At 35.6% G+C, this 26,417-nt stretch overlaps 1 protein-coding gene and 1 non-coding gene across 2 annotated transcripts in view; both read right to left on the reverse strand.

Moving 5' to 3' along the window:
• The window catches only part of GTF2A1 (general transcription factor IIA subunit 1), a 45,215-nt gene that overhangs the window by 12,260 nt on the left and 6,538 nt on the right, over positions 1–26,417 (reverse strand). Inside the window, exons 3-8 of the mRNA XM_036841538.1 lie at positions 19,231–19,432; positions 17,484–17,548; positions 13,667–13,742; positions 11,540–11,673; positions 8,872–9,192; positions 691–780 (exon numbers count right to left, since the gene is read on the reverse strand). Of these exons, the coding sequence (XP_036697433.1) occupies positions 691–780; positions 8,872–9,192; positions 11,540–11,673; positions 13,667–13,742; positions 17,484–17,548; positions 19,231–19,432 (888 nt within the window). The remainder of the gene's footprint in view (positions 1–690; positions 781–8,871; positions 9,193–11,539; positions 11,674–13,666; positions 13,743–17,483; positions 17,549–19,230; positions 19,433–26,417) is intronic.
• Positions 18,104–18,247, reverse strand: LOC118891556. The gene has a single exon (XR_005019112.1). It is a non-coding gene; the product is annotated as a small nucleolar RNA SNORA79 (small nucleolar RNA).

Here is a 26,417-nt window from a genome sequence, read left to right on the forward strand (position 1 = left end):
TGATTATAACCAGAAAAAAAATTTTATTCCAAATTAAATGTTTCAGCAAATAACCAAAATTTTAACAATGCCAATAACTACAACAAAAATACTTGGGAAGCAGCATCCTTTTTAAGAATTAAGAAATCAAGGAATCAATAACTAATTCTCATAGAACCTAGTTTAAAAATTTTTTACTGCTACCAAAATACAGCAAAGCTAAATAATTTAAAATAATTTTCAATAAAAATGTATCTTTTGTTAGTTATCAGTCTTGTTTTTTGCTGTTGTTCTTCTCTCCTTAGCAATAAAAAAAGGTTACAGAAATTTAATTAAAGCCTTTTAGTTTTGAGGTAGTTGAGGTCAGAGGGAAAACAGGGTTAACCCACTGAGTTACTATTCATGTTAAAGGACAACCACAAAGTGGCTTTACTTTGTTAACAGGTTGGGAGACACAGTCTAAATTGAGAACAACATACTTCCCATGAGTTCTTTCATAACTTTTTTTTCAACTGTAAAGTTATACAAATTAATTTCTCATTCTATTAAAATAATCTAACTAAACTATAACGTTGTTTTCATTCACACTGTTTATACTGAATATAAGAGGCATCAATCAGCTGACCAAATGCTTGAACAAGGCAGACAGGATGGTTTAGGGAAGAAATTACAACAGAAAAAATGTCAGTAACCTGATCATAAAACCCTTACCTTATCATATTGGCATACAACAACATTTTCTGTATCAAAGAGTTCCTGTCCTTCCTCATCACTCACATCATCTTCACTATTGAGCGGTTCCTAAAAATGAAAAAGGGAGAATTCATTTACTTATACTTCATGTATTACCAGAAAAAGGCCCTTCTAATATTCAGTGAAAAGAAACACAAAGACCTTGATGTTCTTTGAGAACCAAGGGCCAGACAGATGCATATATGCCATGAACATATTGTTAACTGGCTGTGTTAAGACTCTACCAATGTCACTGAAATTCCAGCAAGAAATTAAATACAATAATTAAAATAGTTAAGCTATATAATTTATAAGCCTGAAAAGATGTTTAACTTTACTTCCTTTATTCTTTCCCAATAGTACGAAAAGATGATTCTCTTTAGTAACTGTTTTAAGATGCCTAGAAGTGGACCTAACAAAATATGAAGGTTTAATGAGATAATGGTAGTATGTACCACCAGAAGCAGCAGTGTAAAAGGGAAAACAATGGTGAAATTGGCATAGGAAAACAGGGCTATAAAACAGCTTGGCAGCCTGCATAGTCTTTACATTAAGGACTAGGACTAGGAATACAAATTAGTATTAGTGGAGGCTTAGAGCATAGTTAAGGCAATCATATTTAAAAAGAAGGGGAGGATCTCAGTCTCAGTATCAAAGAGAATTAAAGGCCAAGATCTAACTAGAGCATAAAATGACCAACTAAGTTAACCTTGACCTCAGTTATGGCAGAAAATAAAACATACAGCTCTGATTTCTAATTAATGAAGAAAGAGAAGCTAGGACAAAATGAAAGTGGAAAGAAAAATAATCAGGATGATATTAAGTCTAGGCCTCTACCTACTCACACACATGTATATGTATATATGTTCTTTAATTTAAAGTAGGTATCACCAATGTAAATGTAAAAAGAAAATTTACTGAGGTAAAATTCACCATTTTAACCATTCTAAGGTGTACAATTTGCACTTAGTACATTCATAATGTGTGCAATTATCACCACTATCACCATTTCTAATCAATATTATAGAGCTTAGGCAACAAGGCAAGAAAAACTATTTTTTCACTTTTGATTTGACTGCCTACAGAAAAAGCATGAAAGAATCAAAAGAGGCTACCTGGTAAATAAAGATGACGGTAGCCCCCAGCGCCCCCACCTGAAAACCCCATTTCCCTTGATCAACCCGCCGTGTCCAGGGAAGGAGCCGGGAAGTACAGCGAGGTTGCGTTAAGTACACATGGGAAATCAAGAACTACAATATTTTTCTCTGTTCAAACAGCTTTTTAAAATTTGCTAGGGTGTTTATAACAAAAAAGAAAATTGAAAAACAAAAAATAAGTGGAGTAGCAGAAGCCTTTTGCTACTCATCATTAATCAAGGAAATAAAAATTAAAACCAAAATGAAACAAAAGTTTCTACCTACCAGACTGGCAAAAATTAAGAAGCCTGACAATGTCAAGTATTGGTGAAGACGTATAGACATATGCACCATTATACACACTGACTGCCAGAAGTGTAATTAGTACAACAATGTGGCATTTTATCGTAAGTTGAAGATATGCATGCCTTATGATTCAGCAATTCAATGTTTAGGTACAACACTTAGAGAAACTCTTACATGTGTCCCCAGAAGACACATACCAGAATATTTTATAACTGTAACAGTTAACAAGTAGAAACAACCCTAATGCCCAACGCATCACAAAAATGGATAAATTTTTAACATTTAACAGTGAAAATAATTATAGGTGTATGCAACAACTTAGATGAACCTCAGGAATACCATGTCGGCAAAACAAACCAACTTGCAGAAGAATACACAATTATTTCAGTTTATTATAAACAGACATGTAAAACGAAACAATATGCTCCTTAGGAATATAAATACATATGGTAAAATATAAACGTAAGTTAGTGATAAACACAAAATTCATGAGCAAGGTTACTCTGATGGCAGAAGGAAGAGGATGGGGATTGGAGATGGGCACCCAGGGGATTTTATTTAGGCAGTGGGATTTTTTTTTTTAACTAGATGTGGACACTGGGTTGTTTATATCATAAAATATTTTTATTTGTTTCATCTATTCAATATTTAATAAAACAGTATTCTTTAAAAAAACATTACTTACATCAGCGGTTCCCAACCTTTTTGCCACCAGGGACCAGTTTCGTGAAGACAATTTTATCATGGATAAAAAATTGGCGGGGGATAGTTCAGGCGGTAATGCGAGTGATGGGGAGAGACAGAGGAAGCTTCGCCCGCTCACCTGCCGCTCACCTCCTGCTGTACGGCCCAGTTCCTAACAGGCCGCAGACCAGTAGCAGTCCATGGACCAGGGGTTGGGGACCCATGACTTAGATAATTTAGAAGAAGTTTGTACTAAGATAAACCAGAAGATTACATCTTAGGCTGCAGAAGGCAATTAACAGTGAAAACTGTGGTAAGACAAACACCATCTTGAATACAAGTAACTAAGCTGGAACACTGAGGAAAACAAAGATATATTCACATGCTTCTAAAAACACACAACAAAAAATCAATAAGAAAGGATGGTTTGATCAGGAAACTTGCACAAGCCTCTTAGATAGCCTCATCCACCAGAAGGCAGACAGCAGAAGCAAGAAGAACTACAATCCTGCAGCCTGTGGAAGAAAAACCACATTCACAGAAAGACAGAAAAGATGAAAAGGCAGAGGGCTATGTACCAGATGAAGGAACAAGATAAAACCCCAGAAAAACAACTAAATGAAAAGGAGATAGGCAACCCTCCAGAAAAAGAATTCAGAATAATGATAGTGAAGATGATCCAGGACCTCCAAAAAAGAATGGAGGCAAAGGTCGAGAAGATGCAAGAAATATTTAACAAAGCTCTAGAAAAATTAAAGAACAAACAAACAGAGATGAACAACACAATAACTGAAATGAAAAATACACTACAAGGAAGCAACAGCAGAATAACTGAGGCAGAAGAATGGATAAGTGACCTGGAAGACAGAATGGTGGAATTCACTGCTGCAGAAGAGAATGAAGACAAAAGAATGAAAAGTAACGAAGACAGCCTAAGAGACCTCTGGGACAACATTAAACGTGACAACATTTGCATTATAGGGGTCCCAGAAGGAGAAGAGAGAAAGGACCCGAGAAAATATTTGAAGAGATTATAATCGAAAACTTCCCTAACATGGGAAAGGAAATAGCCACCCAAGTTCAGGAAGCACAGAGTCTCCCATACGAGATAAACACAAGGAAAAACACACCGAGACACACAGTAATCAAACTGGCAAAAATTAAAGACAAAGAAAATTATTGAAAGAAGCAAGGGAAAAACGACAAATAACATACAAGGTAACTCCCATAAGGTTAACAGCTAATTTCCCAGCAGAAACTCTACAAGCCAGAAGGGAGTGTCATGATATACTTAGATGAAAGGGAAGAACCTACAACCAAGATTACTCTACCCGGCAAGGATCTCATTCAGATTCGATGGAGAATTCAAAAGCTTTAGAGACAAGCAAAAGTTAAGAGAATTCAGCACCACCAAACCAGCTCTACAACAAATGCTAAAGGAACTTCTCTAAGTGGGAAACACAAGAGAAGAAAAGGATCTACAAAAAAACCCACAAAACAATTAAGAAAATGGTCATAGGAACATACATATCGATAATTACCTTAAACGTGAATGGATTAAATGCTCCAACAAAAGGACACTGTCTTGCTGAATGGATACAAAAGCAAGACCCATATATATGCTGTCTGCAACAGACTCACTTCAGACCTAGGGACACATTCAGACTGAAAGTAAGGGGATGGAAAAAGACATTCCATGCAAATGGCAATCAAAAGAAAGCTGGAGTAGCAATAATCATATCAGATAAAATAGACATTAAAATAAAGAATGTTACAAGAGACAAGGAAGGACAGTACATAATGACCAAGGGATCAAGCCAAGAAGAAGATACAACAATTATAAATATATATGCACCCAACATAGGAGCACCTCAATACACAAGGCAACTGCTAACAGCTATAAAAGAGGAAATCGACAACAACATCATAATAGTGGGGGACTTTTAACAACTCACTTACACCAATGGACAGATGATCCAAACAGAAAATTAATAAGTAAACACAAGCTTTAAATGACACAATAGACCAGATACATTTAATTGATATTTATAGGACATTCCATCCAAAAACAGCAGATTACACTTTCTTCTCAAGTGTGCACAGAACATTCTCCAGGATAGATCACATCTTGGGTCACAAATCAAGCCTCGGTAAATTTAAGAAAATTGAAATCATATCAAGCATCTTTTCTGACCACAAGGCTATGAGCGTAGAAATCAATTACAGGGAAAAAAACCGTAAAAAACACAAACACATGGAGGCTAAACAATATGTTACTAAATAACCAAGAGATCACTGAAGAAATCAAAGAGGAAATCAAAAAATACCTAGAGACAAATGATAATGAAAACACGATGATCCAAAACCTATGGGATGCAGCGAAAGCAGTTCTAAGAGGGAAGTTTATAGCTATACAAGACTACCTCAAGAAACAAGAAAAATCTCAAATAAACAATCTAAACTTACACCTAAAGGAACTAGAGAAAGAAGAACAAAGAAAACCCGAAGTTAGCAGAAGGAAAGAAATCATAAAGATCAGAGCAGAAATAAATGAAATAGAAACAAAGAAAACAATAGCAAAGATCAATTAAACTAAGAGCTGGTTCTTCGAGAAGATAAACAAAATTGATAAACCATTAGCCAGACCCACAAAGAAAAAGAGGGAGAAGACTCAAATCAATAAAATTAGAAATGAAAAAGGAGAAGCTACAACAGACACTGCAGAAATACAAAGCACCCTAAGAGACTACTACAAGCAACTCTATGCCAATAAAATGGACAACCTGGAAGAAATGGACAAATTCTTAGAAAGGTGTAACCTTCCAAGACTGAACTAGGAAGAAATAGAAAATATGAACAGACCAATCACAAGTAATGAAATTGAAACTGTGACTAAAAATCTTCCAACAAACAAAAGTCCAGGACCAGATGGCTTCACAGGTGAATTCTATCAAATATTTAGAGAAGAGCTAACACCCATCCTTCTCAAATTCTTCCAAAAAACTGCAGAGGAAAGAACACTCCCAAACTCATTCGATGAGGCCACCATCACCCTGATACCAAAACCAGACAAAGATACTACAAAAAAAAGAAAATTACGACCAATATCACTGATGAATATAGATGTAAAAATCCTCAACAAAATACTAGCAAACAGAATCCAACAGCACATTAAAAGGATCATACACCATGATCAAGTGGGATTTATCCCAGGGATGCAAGGATTCTTCAATATACACAAATCAATGTGATACACCATGTTAACAAATTGAAGAATAAAAAACATATGATCATCTCAATAGATGCAGAAAAAGTTTCTGACAAAATTCAACACCCATTTATGATAAAAACTCTCCAGAAAGTGGGCATAGAGGGAACCTACCTCAACATAATAAAGGCCATATATGACAAACCCACAGCAAACATCATTCTCAATGGTGGAAAACTGAAAGCATTTCCTCTAAGATCAGGAACAAGACAAGGATGTCCACTCTCACCTCTATTATTCAACATAGTTTTGGAAGTCCTAGCCACGGCAATCAGAGAAGAAAAAGAAATAAAAGGAGCACAAATTGGAAAAGAAGAAGTAAAACTGTCACTGTTTGCAGATGACATGATACTATACATAGAGAATCCTAAAGATGCCACCAGAAAACTACTAGAGCTAATCAATGAATTTGGTAAAGTTGCAGGATACAAAATTAATGCACAGAAATCTCTTGCATTCCTTTGCACTACTGATGAAAAATCTGAAAGAGAAATTAAGGAAACACTCCCATTTACCATTGCAACAAAAAGAATAAAATACCTAGGAATAAACCTACCAAGGGAGACAAAGACCTGTATGCAGAAAACTATAAGACAGTGATGAAACAAATTAAAGATGATACCAACAGATGGAGAGATATATTATGTTCTTGGACTGGAATAATCAATATTATGAAAATGACTACACTACCCAAAGCAATCTACAGATTCAATGTAATCCCTATCAAATTACCAATGGCATTTTTTACAGAACTAGAACAGAAAATCTTAAAATTTGTATGGAGACAGAAAAGACCCCGAATAGCCAAAGCAGTCTTGAGGGAAAAAAACGGAGCTGGAGGAATCAGTCGCCCTGACTTCAGACTATACTACAAAGCTACAGTAATCACGACAATATGGTACTGCCACAGAAACAGAAATATAGATCAATGGAACAGGATAGAAAGCCCAGAGATAAACCCACACACCTATGGTCAACTAATCTATGACAAAGGAGGCAAGGATATACAATGGAGAAAAGACAGTCTCATCAATAAGTGGTGCTGGGAAAACTGGACAGCTACATGTAGAAGAATGAAATTAGAACACTCCCTAACACCATACACAAAAATAAACTCAAAATGGATTAGAGACCTAAATGGAAGACCGACACTGTAAAGCTCTTAGAGGAAAACATAGGAAGAACACTCCTTGACATAAATCACAGCAAGATCATTTTTGATCCACCTCCTAGAGTAATGGAAATCAAAACAAAAATAAACAAATGGGACCTAATGAAACTTAAAAGCTTTTGCAAAGCAAAGGAAACTACAAACAAGACGAAAAGACAACCCTCAGAATGGGAGAAAATATTTGCAAACAAATCAACGGACAAAGGATTAATCTCCAAAATATATAAACAGCTCATGCAGCTTAATAGTAAAAAAACAACAACCCATCCAAAAATGGGAAGAAGACCTAAAGAGACATTCCTCCAAAGAGGACATACAGATGGCCAAGAAACACATGAAAAGATGCTCAACATCACCAATTATTAGAGAAATGCAAATCAAAACTACAATGAGGTTATCACCTCACACCAGTTAGAATGGGCATCATCAGAAAATCTACAAACAACAAATGTTGGAGAGAGTGTGGAGAAAAGGGAACCCTCCTGCCCTGTTGGTGGGAATGTAAATTGATACAGCGACTATGGAGAACAGTATGGAGGTTTCTTAAAAAACTAAAAATAGAACTACCATAGCACCCAGCAATCCCACTAGTGGGCATATACCTTGAGAAAACCATAATTCAAAAAGACACATGCACCCCAATGTTCATTGAAGCACTATTTACAATAGCCAGGTCATGGAAGCAACCTAAATGCCCATCGACAGACGAATGGATAAAGAAGATGTGGTACATATATACAATGGAATATTACTCAGCCATAAAAAGGAACGAAATTGGGTCATTTGTAGAGACGTGGATGGATCTAGAGAGTGTCATACAGAGTGAAGTAAGTCAGAAAGAGAAAAACAAATATCGTATATTAACGCATATATGTGGAACCTAGAAAAATGGTACAGATGAACCAATTTGCAGGGCAGAAACTGAGACACAGATGTAGAGAACAAACGTATGGACACCAAGGGGGTAAAGTGGTGGTGGGTGGGGGTGGTGGTGTGATGAATTGGGAGATTGGGATTGACATGTATACACTGATGTGTATAAAATGGATGACTAATAAGAACCTGCTGTATAAAAAAATAAATTAAATAAAATTTAAAAATTTAAAAAAAGGTAAATATGGTTGTTTAACTGAAGATAGACACTAGGAGTAGATAAGGTTATCTACGGAACTGGTATGGAATATGGAACAAAAGGAGGTTTTGAATAAATCGGTCACATTTAGCTTTTTCTTAAGTTTCTTCTCTTCCAAAATGTTGTTTTAAATTACTGAAGGAAAAGATTACCACACCTATCTGTTCTACCAGTGTTTAATCTTCAAGCTACATCATGATGAATGCATAAGCCAAAGAATTAGAATTACATGCACTGTCTCCATCACCTTTATAAGTACAGCTTAATTTGGTATTCATTCATTTTTTTTGTTACCAGCTATAGAAATATTTTATGAAGATAAATACATCCAGAACAATCTAAAAATCTTAGGGTATAGTACCCTAACAGCCTCTAAAAAAATATAATTCATCAGTTTGGTACCAAGTAAAAGAAGAAATGATTGAGTAAGTTTCTTACTTCTAGTCTTTTACTAGAAACTTACCTCTTCTACCTGCCCATCTTCAGCTCCATCTTTCTCTTTGTCTTCTTCCTCCTCATCATCATAGTCTTCTTCTTCATCTTCATCTTCTTCAGATGACGTATCCCCAGTCCCATCAACCTGCAACACCAGCGGGGCTTGCTGTTGAGCAGGCTGGGCCTGTGGCTGCTGTTGGCCAGCTGCGGTTAGCTGTGCTTGTGCTGGTGTAGGTGCTGCCACCGTTGTAGGTATAACTTGAGTCTTATTTCCTGTAAATAAGATTTGCTGGGGCTGGATGATAACACCTGTTTGTGGTGAAATCCCTCCAGGAAGAGGGGCCAGTACCTAAGGCAAAAGAAAAACTACAGATTAGTAACTAGCTAGAGGATCAAGTAGCTCAGTTTCATTGCTTGGTACACAGAAATAGGCCCCAATGCTAAAGAATCACCCCAAACTGCCATATCTCATACGCAGTTAAAACTACCAAAGCACAAGAGGAATGTTTAGTGAGTGTACTGATCCACTAAATTTTCATTTTACCAAATTTCTAAAGGAAAAAGATTTTCTGAAGATAACTGCTCCATTAATCAAGTACTTGCTATGTATATGCCAAATTCCAGGCCAAGAGTTACACGTTATTAGTTTATTTGCTTGAGGTATAGAGGTTTAATAACTTGCAAAGCTTGCAGTCAAGTCACTAAGAGGCAAAATGTGAACCTAGGTTTTCTGGTTCTGCTCTTATTATTATGCTTCACTGCCTCCCTATGAAGAACACTGCCCTGGAATCTGAAGCCCTGGGTTCCAGTTTTGTCTAAGATCACAGATAAAGATGTAGCAGAGGCAAGTCATTTAACCTCTCTTCACTGTTAGATTAGGGTCAATGGTTCTCAACACTGGCTACAAATTATAACAACCTGGTAACTTAAAAATACTGATACCTAAGCCCCCACTCCTAATATTCTGATTTAATTGGTATAAGATGACATCTATTCATTTTATTTAAAGTTCCCCAGGTAATTCTAATCATGCAACCAAAGCCGTGAACCACCAGATCAGATGATTTCTAAAGTTCCTTCCAGCCTCTGCATCCTAGGATTCTAAAGTAAACCACAACTCAAAAAGAACCTATTAACAAATAGTAATTATATCTATTATAATGAACATATTTGTAATTATAGTTATTAAATAAAAAGCAGAGAATGCCTAGTGATAAATTAAAAGCACTAAATGGCAATTCCTTGTCATTAGGTTCAAGGAAAGCAAAAATAATAAGACAGTATTTCTTTTAAGAAGTTTACAGATTAATGATGCAATAGACAAAGCAATAACAACTCAAAAAGATAGAAGATGTCAGAGAATTGCGATATATAGCATTATGAAAAGACAGGAGAGAGTACTAAATTCAGCTTGCGGGGACAAGGCCTGGTCAGGGAAGCCTTCCTAGTAGGCAACAGTTGAGTTTCTATTTGTGTTTTGGGAGATTAGCCACGCTTTTTCTGTTTGGTTTGTTTGTTTGCTGGGGACTGGAGAGAACTGCTAGAAGGAAGGCCAAAGGTGGCATTCTAAACAGAACTGCGTCAAGTGAAACCCAGAAGTACCAAATTTGGACAGGACAAATTTGGAAGGCTGTAAGTAGGCTGGATTAATGTTCCTCTTCTGTACCTCTATCATTGTACTACCATATTAATGTTATTCGTTTATGTATCTCTTTTTCAAAGTACACAAGTTCCTCAAGAAAATAACCATTTCTCTTTCATCTTTGTCCTCACAGTACAAGAGTTTAACACCTAGCACACAAGCATGTGCAAATATTTGTCAACTTTGATATAAACAGCAGCTGAACCAGGTAACAACTGGAAGCATGGCAAAAAATAAAATGTGGAAAAATCAAAAAAACAAGAACCCAAAAAAGATCTCATAACCCATGCTGAGGAGTTTACACTTTTTCCAATAAGCAATGGGAAATCATTAAAAAATTTTAAGATTTTTAGAACAATGACTATAAATATAGAGTAGCAGTCAAGTTAGGAGGGCACAAGGCTGGAGGCAGGGAAATCAATTAAGAGGATAACACAGTATTTTAAGTGAGAAATTATGAGAGCATGAACTAAGGAAATGACAAAAGAGAGTGTGGGAAAAGAAAACTAGTTTCAAATATTATTAAGGGACTGAAAGCATGTTTAAACTGCAGTCTGAAAAAAAGGAACTATTAAGAAGAATTGGTAGGATTTCATGATACCTTGGATATTAGAGGTAAGCAAAAGGGAGGATTCCACATACCCCCTTTCCAGACAATACATAACCATCATGAAACTAGACTCATGCCTGCTTTGTTCACTCCTAAATCTCTAGTCTCTTGCAAAGACCCTGATACGTAGCCACCCAATAAATGTGTGTTGAATGAATGCTGAATAACTAGCTTAGGAGGCTGGATGGAGAGTGGTGCCACTTATAAAAAGCGGGAAGGAGGATGATAAAGGATGAGTAGGGATAACAATTTAGTCTTAAACATACTGTAAGTTAAGCTGTGAGGTATACAGGAGGAATTCAGAATGACAGGTTATGTAGTATTAGAGAAAAGTCTAAGAATTTGTATAGATAAAGCTATGGAAAAAGGGATGGGAAACACCCAGAGAATTCATACAGAAGCAGAAAAAAGAACCCCATGGTGGTCAGAACTTAAGATTTTTACCTGTTGTATAACAGGAGCTTGTACTCCACCAGGCTGCATTTGTGGTATAACCTGCTGTTGTAGAACTACTGACTGCTGAGGCTGAAAGATATACTGGGCACCATTGGCTGCTCTGACCACTTGAAGAAGCTGGCCTAAAGTAAAAAGTATGTATTCCAAGTTACCACTTTAGCAGTGACCACCTCAAAACAAACGAATTCAGAGTGAATGTCAGACCATAGTGAATGTCAAAATTACTAAGAAGGCTAACAATTTTATTAAGGGCTGTCATCCATACACAGTAAACTATAGTCCTTACCTTCTCTGACTTTACGACATGCTCAAATACAATGCTTAATATGTTTTATTTTCCTTATAAAGCTGTTTCCAACAAAGTTTTAACAACAGATTATGAGAGTTGATTAAAAGCGTAAATTATCTTCGCTAACAAGTCATGAGAGAGGAATAAGTAAGATCAGCAGACATTTCAGGGGCTGTTCATTTTTAAAGCTTTAAGGAAACAAAAGTATAATAATGCGTTAATATCTTGAACAAAAGCACAGCATTCCTTAGCTTCAAGATGACTTAAAAAACAGTAAGTTTGCTGAACCAATTATCATTGCCACATAACACTAACAGTATGACTGGCTTATACCAAATCCCTCTAATATATTGTTTTAAATGATGCAGAATGTTGAATTAATTAAGTAGTAAGCAATTATATCGCATTAAAATATGTAGCTAGCCGCTAAGTTTGTTCTTCAAAAATTTAGAAATTAACAAAATAACAAGAAATTGTATAATCATTGTACTTCTTTTTTTTAACATCTTTATTGGAGTATAATTGCTTTACAATGGTGTGTTAAGTTTCTGCTTTATAACAAAGTGAATCAGCTATATGTACACTTATGTCCCCATATCCCCTCCCTCTTGCGTCTCCCTCCCACCCTCCCTATCCCACCCCTCTAGGTGGTCACAAAGCACAGAGCTGATCTCCCTGTGCTATGCGGCTGCTTCCCACTAGCTATCGGTTTTACATTTGGTAGTGTATATATGTACATGCCACTCTCTCACTTCGTCCCAGCTTACTCTTCCCCCTCCCCGAGTCCTTAAGTCCATTCTCTACATCTGCGTCTTTACTCCTGTCCTACCCCTAGGTTCTTCAGAACCTTTTTTTTTTTTTTAGATTCCATATATATGTTAGCATACGGTATTTGTTTTTCTCTTTCTGACTTACTTCACTCTGTATGACAGACTCTAGGTCCATCCACCTCACTACAAATAACTCAGTTTCGTTTCTTTTTATGGCTGAGTAATATTCCATTGTATATATGTGCCACATCTTCTTTATCCATTCATCTGTCGATGGACACTTAGGTTGCTTCCATGTCCTGGCTATTATAAATAGTGTTGCAATGAACACTGTGGTATGTGACTCTTTGAATTATGGTTTTCTCAGGGTATATGCCCAGTAGTGGGATTGCTGAGTCGTATGGTGGTTTTATTTTTAGTTTTTTAAGGGACCTCCATACTGTTTTCCATAGTGGCTGCACCAATCTACATTCCCACCAACAGTGCATGAGGGTTCCCTTTTCTCCACACCCTCTCCAGCATTTATTGTTTGTAGATTTTTTGATGATGGCCATTCTGACTGGTGTGAGGTGATACCTCATTGTAGTTTTGATTTGCAAGAAATTGTATAATTAAATTACAGAGAAAATACTTAAAATCCAGGTAAATAAATTCTTCAAACATTATCAAAAGTAAATTTTGCCAGCTATGGAGAGATACTATATAAAATAGAATGCAATAAATTTGCTCTTAAGATACTATAGGATTTAGTTTGATATCACAAATTAGTTCAAATGAGTTAAGTTTAACTTATTTGGTAAGTTAAATGTGTTTAGCAAAAAACCAAGTAAATAAGCACTTCTATATAATCATACTTCATTCAATAAATAGGATTCCATTCATGGATCGAAAGTTCAAGTGCAATTCTGCCATGGTCCTCAAATCATCTTATTTTAGTAATGTTAAGCCAAGTGGTAAAAGAATTAAGATCTTCTGCCTTTCAGTGAAGACAAAACAAAGGCTAGATGGTACAATTTTCTGAGTTATATAAATAATGGATCAGTTATTCCTAATTACCTGAATTTGTTAATATCTGTTGAACAGGAGTCACACCGGCAGGGAGTGCTAAGGTAGCAGCTGTAGCAGCAGCACTCTGAAAAAAACAATGAAAAACAATCAAAACCATGTATGTGCATAACAGCACATCAGTTTATCTCTGGCATATTTTAATAGTATTTAAAGTTTCATTTAGTATATACTAAAATGAAAAGTTCTAACAATAAGACTAACCGCCATTTTATAAAATGGTACAATAAAGACCATTGAGCCTAAACATCTTACCTCATTATTTCAAGCAATTAAGTAGAATAATATAATTAGAAGGTTTTTTCACCTGGAGAATGTACTCTAAGGAAATCTAACCCACACTAACAGTGCTGTACAATAAATAAAATATCCATTCCATTATTTCCTTACTTATTCTGTTCCCTTACTCCCAATTCCTTGTTGTCAATTAATATACTTATGGCAAAAGTGTAAGTATCTTCATTTTAGAAATCCTAATATATTTTTTTTTTAATAAATTTATTTATTTATTTTTGGCTGTGTTGGGTCTTCGTTTCTGTGCGAGGGCTTTCTCTAGTTGCGGCGAGCGGGGCCACTCTTCATCGCGGTGCGCGGGCCTTTCACTATCGCGGCCTCTCTTGTTGTGGAGCACAGGCTCCAGACACGCAGGCTCAGTAGTTGTGGCTCACGGGCCTAGTTGCTCCGCGGCATGTGGGATCCTCCCAGACCAGGGCTCAAACCCGTGTGCCCTGCATTGGCAGGCAGATTCTCAACCACTGTGCCACCAGGGAAGCCCCTAATATTTTTAATTTATACCATGATTAACAGGTCTCTAAAGAAAACCTTATATCAGAAGATTGCAATTCTTAGCTGGCAATTCTTCTAAGATGCCATAACGTGACAACACTGGCATTATCTAGGTGAAACATATATTACTGACAGTTTTATCAATATAGAAAATACCTTAAAAATATTAAGTCACAAAAATTAATTTCTACACTTTAAAATGAAGTTAGTATCTGACTTTAAATTATAAAAATATACATGAAATTATACTCTGAATGTTTTTAAATCCAGGATAAATTCTTGATTTACTGCTTCTGGAGACTTCTCCCCTTTCCTCTGAAAGAATTACACTACATTTTTACTGTTTTTTTAAAATCCTGAGCTCAAAGTATTTCCATGTATCTCACTGTAATTATATACAGGTAGTTTTTTTCCCCCCTCCCCCTTCAATCTTTTTTAAGGTACCAAACCTTCATATACTCAATCTAACTTATACATTTTTAGGAACACCTCTATTTGAGTACACTTCAAGAAATAAATATTAACTGCGCTTTGAAGTCAACAAAACTTGGAAAATTACACTCAAGTAGGTTAATGATACAACTATCTAGTCAGGCTCTAAGTATAGCCTTCCAAGAAAATACGCTTGTTGCCATTTGACAGGCCTAAGTATTCTCTGTATCTTAAGCCTGAAACTCCCATTATGTCCCCAAAATCCAGCTATCTAGCTCACCAGGTTCTCTTTATAAAATGCAGGTTCTGCATTTCACTTTATTAAATAAATGAAAGATTTAAATAAATCTTGTCTATATAAGCAGATGAAAGGTAATCTAAATTTAAGGAATATATTAACAACCACTTACTATTGAGAAATATTATTTAGGAATATTAAGTGCCTATAATTCACATTTTATAAGATTAATAATCTCCCTCTACTAGCAAACTGACAGCATTTTCCTTATAGCATACATGAGAAAATAACCACCTGCATACCTCTGCACATTCAAGTTGCTATAAATATTTGTTGTGATGTATCATACACAAACCATCTTTTATTAATGTCTGCTGAAAGTTCCTTCTTGTATTTTGTGAAAAGGCCCTAACGTGAATAATGCATTTGAGCGATTTCATAAAGAGAACCTGCAAAACTAGTTTGATATAAGGTCCTGCTTCATAAGTTCCCTGAAATAGCTTTCTACCAAATATATTATCACTATCCCATATTCTTATATTAAAAAAATTTTTTTTTCAAAATCAAACTGTTTTTAATGGATATCTTTGAATCAGGAATAATGCAAACAAACAAAAACCCAAAAAACTTATTTGTAAAAAGCCTATACTGATTACATTTTAGAACATGAAAAACACATGAAGCAAACACTAACTGAAAACAAGTAAAATGCTGAAATACGTATAAATGCTAACATTTTATTGATTGAAGTCTGACCTATGATCTGTTTAAATACATATGCTCTTTAGAATCAAGGAGACACAGCAAATTAGTAAGAGATGGGCCATTAATTTTACCTGTCTTTTTAAACACAATTTTAATTCAAAATTCTCTCCCACAACACTTAAAATTCTTCAAAATTAGATGGGTCTACTGCAAGTGATTCTATCAAACTTTCTGTTTTAAAATGATACAAGTTATTCCCTAGGAAACAGTCTCAATAGTACCAACTACAATATGGATCCTACAGTGAGACTTATTTTTAAGGATGGAGGTTAAAAAGAAATTTGGTGCCTTAAACTTGAAAGGGAATTTTTTTTTGAATAATAAAACTCTTGTGAGACTCGATAGGCATGGACTTTTGTGATTTTCATGCAAAAGAACTGACTCCAGGAACCTGAACTGGAAGTACAAACAGAGATTCTTGATTTTTTGTGAATTTAAAAATTCCAATTTCTATCGTGTAGAAATTTGCAATTCTGTAAAGTTATACATTTGTTAAGGCTGGTATATATCAATAGAAAGAAGTCGTTTGTCTAGTAGGTAAGCCCTGCTTCCTATATGGCTTACAAAACACAAATGAACTTTCAGGTTCACTCATCATTCACAAAATATAGTAACTGATTTTTTTAAATATTGCTTTTTCATTAAAAAAAAAAAAATCTGGATCTGAAAAGAAAATCTCACTGCTAACACTAGATTAAGAGATCTTATTTAAAATAATGATTCTTACCTAATAAAAGGATTTGGCTGAATTTAAGAATGGAATGTCAGAGCAGAGACACCACTAACAGTCTGTGTAGTTTAAACAGAAGAAAAGCCATTTACGAGAAAATGCTGGAACAACTATTCTAATTAAACTTTGTTTTAGTGTTTTATTTAAAAAAAAAACTGTGAGGACAGAAGTAAAGATTTTCTAAGGATCTGAGGGTTTCTTTCTTTCAGTTTTATAGTTATATGTGATGGGATATATTATATGTGCTAAGTGAAATTTGAAAATTTGAGGACTTATGAAGTTCAGTGGCTATCTCTTAGAAATATCAAAAGTCTAATGTATAATAAACTCAACTGGCTAAAATGCATTTTAAAGTAGCAATTTACATATTGTAATAAAACTTATTCGGCTATGCTATGGTTAAATCAGAGCAAAATTTGTAAATGTCTGATCTTAACGATACTAGTTATCTTTACCCAAATGGTTCATTTTCATTTTTAAAAAGTTTATAATTCTTAGCATTCCTAACCTCTTTCAGTTAATGGGTCTTCTGCAACATAACTATACTTGGCATAATGTTTGCTAGGTCTCATAAACCTATTTTCAAAAATAGCAGAAGATAAAACAGCTCCCACAAAGCATCATTCTTTTGGTATTTTCAACAGAAAGTTGCATAATTTTATGAACCTTAATGTCTAAGTACCAAGCTAAACTTTAGATTTGCTGCTAAATCCAATACTTAGGAAACCAAACAAAACAGGTATTTTGCTTAAGTCTTGAATAAACTTCAAGCTGTTAATATACAACATACACAAGCATAATCACAATTTGGGTTAGAATAAATAGAGCCAAGCAAAGTGCTATGTCCTGAGTCTTACCATGTTTGATGCATTCATATGTTGTATCAGCTTAGAATCAGGAACAATAACTTGTGGTGCTGCAGCTATGAAAAAACACAGGCACACATAAAAACAAGGAACCATGAGGCTATTTCATAAGAAAGCTGTACCATACTGAAAATTTTTTTCAAGCTTTCCACATTTTCTGCATGCAAATACACTCAACCATTTGATATCTCAGAATGTTATAAACTTCTACGGTAAATAACAGCTGCGACATACCCACCTTATACTGGAAAAACCACAATTAAAAAAAAGATTTAACAACACCTAAGGACACGAGGGACCTTGGGAACATGACGTAATGAGATACCTAACACCTAAACATATATATTTCTGTGCATTCTTAAACTGGAAATTTTCAAACATAATTTAATATTGTCTTGCCAACTCAGCAATAACTGTGTTATTAATATAATGATACTACTACTGGAATGCATTATTGACCCATTAAGAGTGAGCTCAAAAAGTTATAATCTACATAGTCTTTTAAAATCTTTTTCTCCCAACTTGACAGTTTCTAGTATCTTATTTCCATCAACTTTTTAAAAAATACAAATCATAAATAATGGCAATATCACTTAAGCATAAAAGGAACTAAGTGTTTGATTCCGCAAATTTCAGAGAATAAATAGATAATCCCATTATCCTAATATTCTCTGAGTGAAGAAAATCAAATTTTAATTTATGATAACCTAAAATCCTAGTGCCAGGCCTGAAGGCAATAGGAGGAACGGTCATCAAGAAACATTAAAAGGATAAAATTACTTGATGCAAGGTACAGAGTAAAATCAAATATTAAGTCTTATTTGATATAAACAGTAAAATAACTCAAACAGACATTTCTAATGTGCATCAATATCAGTTTTAAGTCTTACATACACTCTCAGATGAGGCAAATGAGTAACTAAACAGTTACCTTAAGATGAAGTTTTCATTTCTCTTTATTCTCCTCTCTGACAACAAGATTTACAAAACTTGAAGGCCTAGGAAGTTTTACTAGGAAGTTTTATAACTGAACAAATGTTTGTCATGACAGAAAATACTCCATGTAGAGGATCAAGCTTCTAAGCCTTTTCAGGGCCCAGATTTTCCTCAGCTGTGATGTTTTAAGAGCTACTTCACAGAGCCTCTATCAGACTGCAATGAAACAAAATCTATAAAATGACTTGCACAGTACAAGGCACTATGGACGCAGTCTATAAATACTTGTTTTTTCTTATCTTTAAACCACATAATATAAATTAAGATGTCATATATCCAGTCTTCACTTAAAGGAAATCTAATTCAGTCAATTTAACTGCATAAATTAATAGGGAATTAGAATTTCAGATTGCCAAAGTATAGCTACAAAAACCCTCCAGTGTTTGTTTATAAAAACTAAACTCAAATGTCTTTGTAGGAACAAATCAGTTTCAAAGAAAGTAACGATTCTACTATATAAAATAATGAAACCCTTAGTAAATAAACCTTTATAGATCTGACTTAGGAAATCCACCATTGTGTAGCCATCTGAAAAAAAGTAATAATATACTTACCTGAATATCACTTTAGGCTTTCTGTTAGTGAATTACTTGTTTATCATTACTACATAAATAGGAACCACATTTTATACACACACAGATACAACCCCCTCAGCCAACAGAAAGGAGACACCCAGACTGTTTCTCTTCTTTGAAAATGACAGCTTTCATTTCCAAGTTGTAGTAGGATTATCCAGCCTCACCTTGCTGTGACGCAGGAATGAGGACCTGCTGGGTCTGCGCTTGCTGAGGTACTGTTGGCTGCGGTTGAGCCTGGTGGTGGTGGTGGTGGTGATGCTGCTGCTGCTGGGGTTGCTGCTGCTGCTGAACTTGCAGTAAAAGCTGCTGCTCTTCTGAATGAAATCCATCTACTGCCCTAGACTGCATGAGTTTATTCTCCCATAACTAAGGCAAAGAATATTAAAGATTTCTAAGTAAGAGTCAGGGAAAACAACGCTGGACATATGGATAAAACATACTTTATTAGTCAGTTTATAAAATTCTGACATTTTCAAAACTGATAAATCTACAAATCTCTAATTCTTACCCAAGTGTATGCCACAATGAAAACCAATTTTTTTTTTTTTTTTTTTTAAAGTTGCAAGTTAAGTTTTTTTTTTTTTTTTTTTTTTTTAATTTATTTTATTTATGGCTGTGTTGGGTCTTCGTTTCTGTGCGAGGGCTTTCTCCAGTTGTGGCAAGCGGGGGCCACTCTTCATCGCGGTGCGCGGGCCTCTCGCTATCGCGGCCTCTCTTGTTGCGGAGCACAGGCTCCAGACGCGCAGGCTCAGCAATTGTGGCTCACGGGCCCAGCCGCTCCGCGGCATGTGGGATCTTCCCAGACCAGGGCTCGAACCCGTGTCCCCTGCATTAGCAGGCGGATTCTCAACCACTGCGCCACCAGGGAAGCCCGAAAACCAATTTTTAAAGTATCAAACCTCACTTTTGCTACTTAAGAGTATTGAAGAATTCTTTTGTTTCTTCTATCTCCAACAAACTTTCCATAGTAATTCCTTAGTTACCAAGCAGTTTCATATAAGCAATTTTTCAGTAATCAAAAATCATCCTTTTTAGTATCAAATCCATTGTTAGCTATTTTATGGAAATCTTTCTTTCCTAAGTTTTAAATAACATATAAAACATAAATTCATCTTTCCTTGAACTATAAGAAACATTATAGAGGCAGTCCTCAGGTTAGAAAACCCCACCTTTCTATCTGTCCAACCCTACATAAGGAAAAGGAAACAGCAATGCCTAATATGCTTTCAGAGGTATTCTCAACCCTCCACACTTCTTGAAATTCCCTTCCCTCTTTCATTATGACAAGGACTGACAATCCTTTTTTGCTTAACCACTTCTATTTTCTCATCTCACCCCTGGACAGCTTCTGTGATGAAGGAAAAAAAAAAATCAAAAGTGGGCAAAAACAAGGAAGTAAAAGAAAATATTTACAACTATTCCATCCTTCTCCCTAACACATTTCCTCTCTACAAGGTTTAGTGTTCAATCTATAGAGCCCTTATTAAAAAACTGCCCAAGAAAGTTACAAACCATTCCTTAAACATACATATAAAATTTAATTTAGTCATTTTGTACACAAGGATCTACAGATACTTTGTTTTCTCCCCTAGGATCTACTCTTGGGATATTGCCTAACTCATGTAAGGCTTCTATCAGATCCTTCAAAAAGCTCCCTCTGCCATACTAACAGGGATTTTTATAAACTGCTGACACTTCCAACTGTCCTAGAAATTCTAGATCTACATGTTAATAACAATTCCAGCACATCTCTAACAATTTAGCGAAAAAGTAAACTAAACTAAAGGTCAATTCCCCAGAGCAACCATTCCCCTAGCAGTCTCAGTATTTAGGCTCACCTGAAGACTATTCTTACAGAGACAGTAACAATATCTATTTCATGCGTTGTTGTGAGGAGTAAATAAGATATCCATGTGAAACATTTATCAGAGTCTAGCATAAAGTCAGTCATCAATAAATGTTAATTATAATTATTGTAGTGGTGGTATTAATTGTGTAATAGAGCATTACATCAGAAGTCAGGAACCCAATTAGTCCTGGTTTGGCCACTAAACAGCTTTGTAGACAAATTATTTATCTTCCCTGGGCATTTTACTCATCTAAAAAGGGAACAAGTTGAATTAGATTACTTCTAAACGAACTTCCAGCTAGTAAATCTAAGTCAGTGCAAATCCCAGACTAAAAACAGTTAGGGTTCTTCCTAGGGTAACAAAAAACTACTTTTTGAGAGCCCAAGTTTTGTCTGGCTCATTTCTATAAAGTGGGCACCTAGCATAACACACAGTACAAAATAGGCTTAGACACTGAATAAAATATACTCTACACTTTAAAATACACTCTAACTATGTTATATAGTAGGGCTATATAGGTAAGCCTCCCAAACAGTTATCACCCAAACTGTCTACACTTCTTTTCCTTGTTTCAAAACAAAACAAAACCTCGCTTCTTGTAGGCCAAGATCAAGGTGAAAAAAGTACTATTAATTAATGCTTTAAGAAACAGTCTTTAAGGGACTTCCCTGGTGGTCCAGTGGTAAAGAATCCACCTTCCGACGCAGGGGACACAGGTTCAATCCCTGGTCGGGGAACTAAGATCCCACATGCCCCAGAGCAACTAAGCCCGCACGCGCCACAACTACTGAGCCCGCACACCGCAACTAGAGAGTCCGCATGGCACAAACTACAGAGCCCACACGCTCTGGAGCCCATGCACTACAACTACAGAGCCCAAGTGCTCTGAAGCCTGTGCACCACAACTAGAGAGAGAAAACCCGCACACAACGACTAGAGAGAAGCCCGCGTGCGACAACAAAGAGCTCGAGCACCGCAAGGAAAGACCCTGCATACAGCAACGAAGATCCCATGTGCTGCAACTAAGACCCAACACAGCCAAAAATAAAAACAAATAAATAAATAAAATATTTTTAAAAAATAAAGAAACAGGTCTTTAAACCATAATTTTCTAAATTTAAAGCTTCAGTTTTTATCACCTCCAATTGGTCTACCCACTGCAATCCTGACCCATCACTTCAATTAAGCTTCCATGACAATGGTAAATATTAACAAATACACATTATGTGCTAAGTGCTGCGTACTACTACTCACCTAGTCTCCCAAGTCAATGATCTGTGAGACAGAATCTACCACAATGCCCTATCATTATTGTCAATTTCCTTTCCAAAGCATTATTCCAATCTATCCCTACTATAATGGCCCCAGTTCAAGTCCCTTCCTCCCATCAGTATTACTGCAAAGTGTTAATGACGAAGCTAATTGAGCTCCCTGCTTCAAATCATACATTCTACACATAATTATTGAATATCTCCCAGCTAGACACTGTTAGTGGCATTGAGAACAGACAGAACAAATCTGGCAAAGATCCTTGTCCTTACAGAGCCTACATTTTAGTGGAAACTTGTGCTTCCGATCTATCCTCTATAAATCAGTGGTCCTCAAAATGTGATCCTGGACCAATAACATCAGTATCACCTGGGAACTTGTTAGACATACCAATTCTAAGGCCCCACCCCATCGAATCAGCAACTCTGGAGGTAGAGCCAGGAATCTGTTTTAATAACCTATCCAGGTTATTGTGATGTGCACTAAAGTGAAAGCTGCTGCTTTAAAGTATAAACCAGTACTTTTCAAACTGCAGACTGCAATCCATTCATGCATTATTAAAAGTTAATTTAGATTATTTTTTGGTAAATGCAATCAAATTTTTCTTTTTAAATGTCAGACTGTACCCCTATCAACTGAGACTCTTTGAAGCAGAAGTCCAAAACTCTGTCTTTTAACTAGCACGCCAGAGAATCCTTCTCACTCTAAAGACCAAGCTCCTAAATGCAGTATTATGTTAACTTCTCCAACTGCTACTATAACTTGCACTCTATTTTCCAAACTACTTGCAGTTCCCTGAATATAGCATACATACCTCCTGTCTAAACTTTCGTAAACTACTCCTTATGACTGGCAGTCTTCCCACACAATTCCCCAAAGAATGCAAATGCAAAGTCACATAGCCGCGAAGAAATCGCTCACTGCCTTTATACATTAGAGATATTTCTATTGGTACACTTTTCATACTAAGTCTACCTTCTCTATTAAAGTATGAACTCCTTCAGGGCAGAGACTATGTCTTATTCATAACCTAACAAAATGACTAAGAACTTAATAGAAATTTAATATTAATTTCAAAGAGAATGGAAAACGAACTTGTTTTCTAAGGTAGTTTCTCTATAAAGATGCTACCAACATTTTAGGCAGAATAACTCTTTATTTACAGGGTATTACCACAGGAAGTGTACATGAAATACAACACTCCTCTAGCCTACTAAATGCCAAAGATGCCCATTAGTCATTATAACAAGCAAACATGGAACCACACATTTCAAACTGCTTCTGGGGGAGCAAGGGGATGCTGGAGTAGTGGGCCACTGAGAATCCGTATTTACTAAGTACCAAATACTGTTCTAGGTAATGTGAAAAATACAAGAATAATACCATACAAATATTTAGCATTACACTTATAACATCAAATAATGTAAAGTTTAAATTAGTTGAATGTTTTCTGTTTCTCTCCAATTTCATTTTAAAATAATTTTATTTATCAAAATATTTTATTTTTAAAATATCATCTGTTTAAAATAATGTAATACTGTTTTGGCAACAGTAATCATATTAATACCCCTGAAGACTACCAAGAATACTGAATTGTTATTTATGTATTTATTTATTTATTTAGCTAGTTTAGAAAATAGGAAGAACTCTTTTCTCCACATTTTTATAGTACTTTTCCCCCCCAACACCATAGCTATTATTTCTGGCAGTCCTATTTCAACAATCTTTGCCAGGTGTCCGGAATTAGACATGGAGAAAATTCATTTTCTGTTCCCAAAATGATTTGGATATGCATCATGTTATGCCCATCATGTTTACTAGACTAATACTGAATTCTTAACGTGCACTTAAGTACTTTCCGTGTACACTCGTTTTTCACAAAAATTCTTTAAAACAGACATTATTATCATCTCCTTTTTACAGAAAAAGAACCTGAGGAACAAGAAGTTAGGTACCTTATCCAAGATCACCAACTAACAGCAGGCAAAACCATCGTACAATCCAGGCAATCTGACTCAACAGGGCTGGACCCTGAGAGTGAAGAGTAAATGTCCTTTAAATTTTAAATTTAAAGTTTAAATTTTGGACTCTAGGCCCTTGCTTGCCTCACCGTAATCCCAGCTCTGGTCCAAAGTTCTAATCTCTAAACTGTACTGCTGCTATCAGAGCAGGTCTAGTCACAACTCTGGTACCTTCCTTATCTGGAGACAAAAGGCTTAGCTTCAAGTCTCTACCACTTGCTAAATGATCTGTCAAAGCGTATTTATTCCATTTTTTGATCTATAAAACGTTATCAGATCTACTGCTGCCTGGCAGTATGCTGGGCTAGAAATTCTAAAGGATCCTCCTACTCTCACAAAAACAACTAGCTCCTGGATAAAACATAAGACAATTGAATTTTTGGGCTCTTTAGAAATGATGTTGGGGAACAGAGCTTTCCCCAAGGCTAAATGATGTAGAACAGTAGATCATCGTTCAACTTATGGTTCAAGTATTTATATACAACTAGAGTATATTTAGAACAGTGGTTCTCAATCAGGGGTAGTTTTTCCCCTTCTGCCCCAGGGACATCTGGCAATGTCTGGAGATATTTTTGGTTGTCAGAACTAAGGGGTGCTACTGGCATCTAGTGGGCAGAGATCAGTTATGCTGCTAATATCCTACGATAACTAGCCTTCTACAACAAAGAATTAACAGGTCCAAAATGTCAGTACTGCCAAGGATGAGAAAACAGATCTAGGGGCAGACTAACTTTTTCAGATTTGTCTCCAAATGAGGAATTCTTCTCACTTTGTTTTACTGAGAGGCCATGTTTTCTATCTCCCACTGTACTTGCTATTTGGATAGGGGTGGGTCTGACAGTTTAGAAATCAGGATAATTTTATCACTTACTTTGAAGAGGACTTCTAGACTGTCATTTCCACCCATAGTCATTTACCAATCTAAAACACAATTTACATTCAAATATAGCTTTATTGAAAATCAAGTGGTGATCATTTTCTAATGTATAGAAATCCTGAATCACTATGTTGTGCACCTAGAACTAATACAGTGTTGTAGGTCAATTACACTTCAATTAGAAAAAAAAGCAAGAAAACCAACATTATGCTTTATGCATCTTTTCTATCTCCCACAGTTCATACATTAAAGGAGACCCACAGTGTTAACAGATAACCTCAAGAATCAGGTTGAATTTTTTTAATGTAGAAGGTCCCTTCCTGAATTATCTAGTTAAACTTCAAATTACAGGCACTCTCATTACTCATCTTAATTCATAATCTAATACACCACTGTATCCTTCACAGCCGTATGGAAGCTTTTGATAAAAGTTTGTGAAACACTATAAAATGGTGAGAAAGGGGATAGAGCTAATGACAAAGTCCTTTATAAACCTTAAAATATGAAATATTGTTAGTTTTCATTAGCAAGAATATCCAAACCTACAAGGTCTAATACAGTAGCCACTAGCCACACGTGGTGATTTAAAGTGAAATTAATTATAATTAAATAAAAATTCAGTTCTTCAGTTCCACTAACCATATTTCAAGTGTTTAATAGCCACATGTGGCTAGTGGTTACCATACTGGAGAGCACAGATATAGAACATTTTCATCACCACAGAAAGTTCTACTGCATAATGCTGGCTGTCAGACTGTTAAAACTAGGGCACATTCTGGAAATTCTAATGAGATCCTGAAGAAATTTAGTGCAGAGAATTAAAATAACTCATTTCAGTCTAACAGTTTTATATTTAAATTCAGCTACTACCCAGAATAAAAGAGTATGTCCCGTTTAAAAAACAACAAAAACATTAAACTACTTTTTTCAGTTAGATTCTGGAGCAACATGTAATTAATTTGTTTAATTAAGTATTTACTGAATGCCAACCACATATGCCAGGCATTGTGGTAGAGGCTGGGGATTCAAAGCTGAGTAAGTCACAATTTTTGTCATAGAATATTACGCATTAAACAAAAAATCAGTGCATAACCTATAAAACATAGATATTACTTTTTTATACTACTTTTATACTATATTATATGTACATATATCTGTATATATGTGTATACATGTATAAAGTCTTATGTACTAAAAATGCAGGTGGAGCTATTTGGTCTCAAAGATAGCTCATTCTGTTTGGAAAGAACATCTTGATTCTAACTGGGACCAGTAGGAAAATATCAACAGACTCTGAAAAGCAAGAGGAGATAACAACTTGGATTGACCACTAG

This window comes from Balaenoptera musculus, chromosome 2, assembly GCF_009873245.2.
Source record: "Balaenoptera musculus isolate JJ_BM4_2016_0621 chromosome 2, mBalMus1.pri.v3, whole genome shotgun sequence".
Taxonomy (NCBI): Eukaryota; Metazoa; Chordata; class Mammalia; order Artiodactyla; family Balaenopteridae; genus Balaenoptera; species Balaenoptera musculus.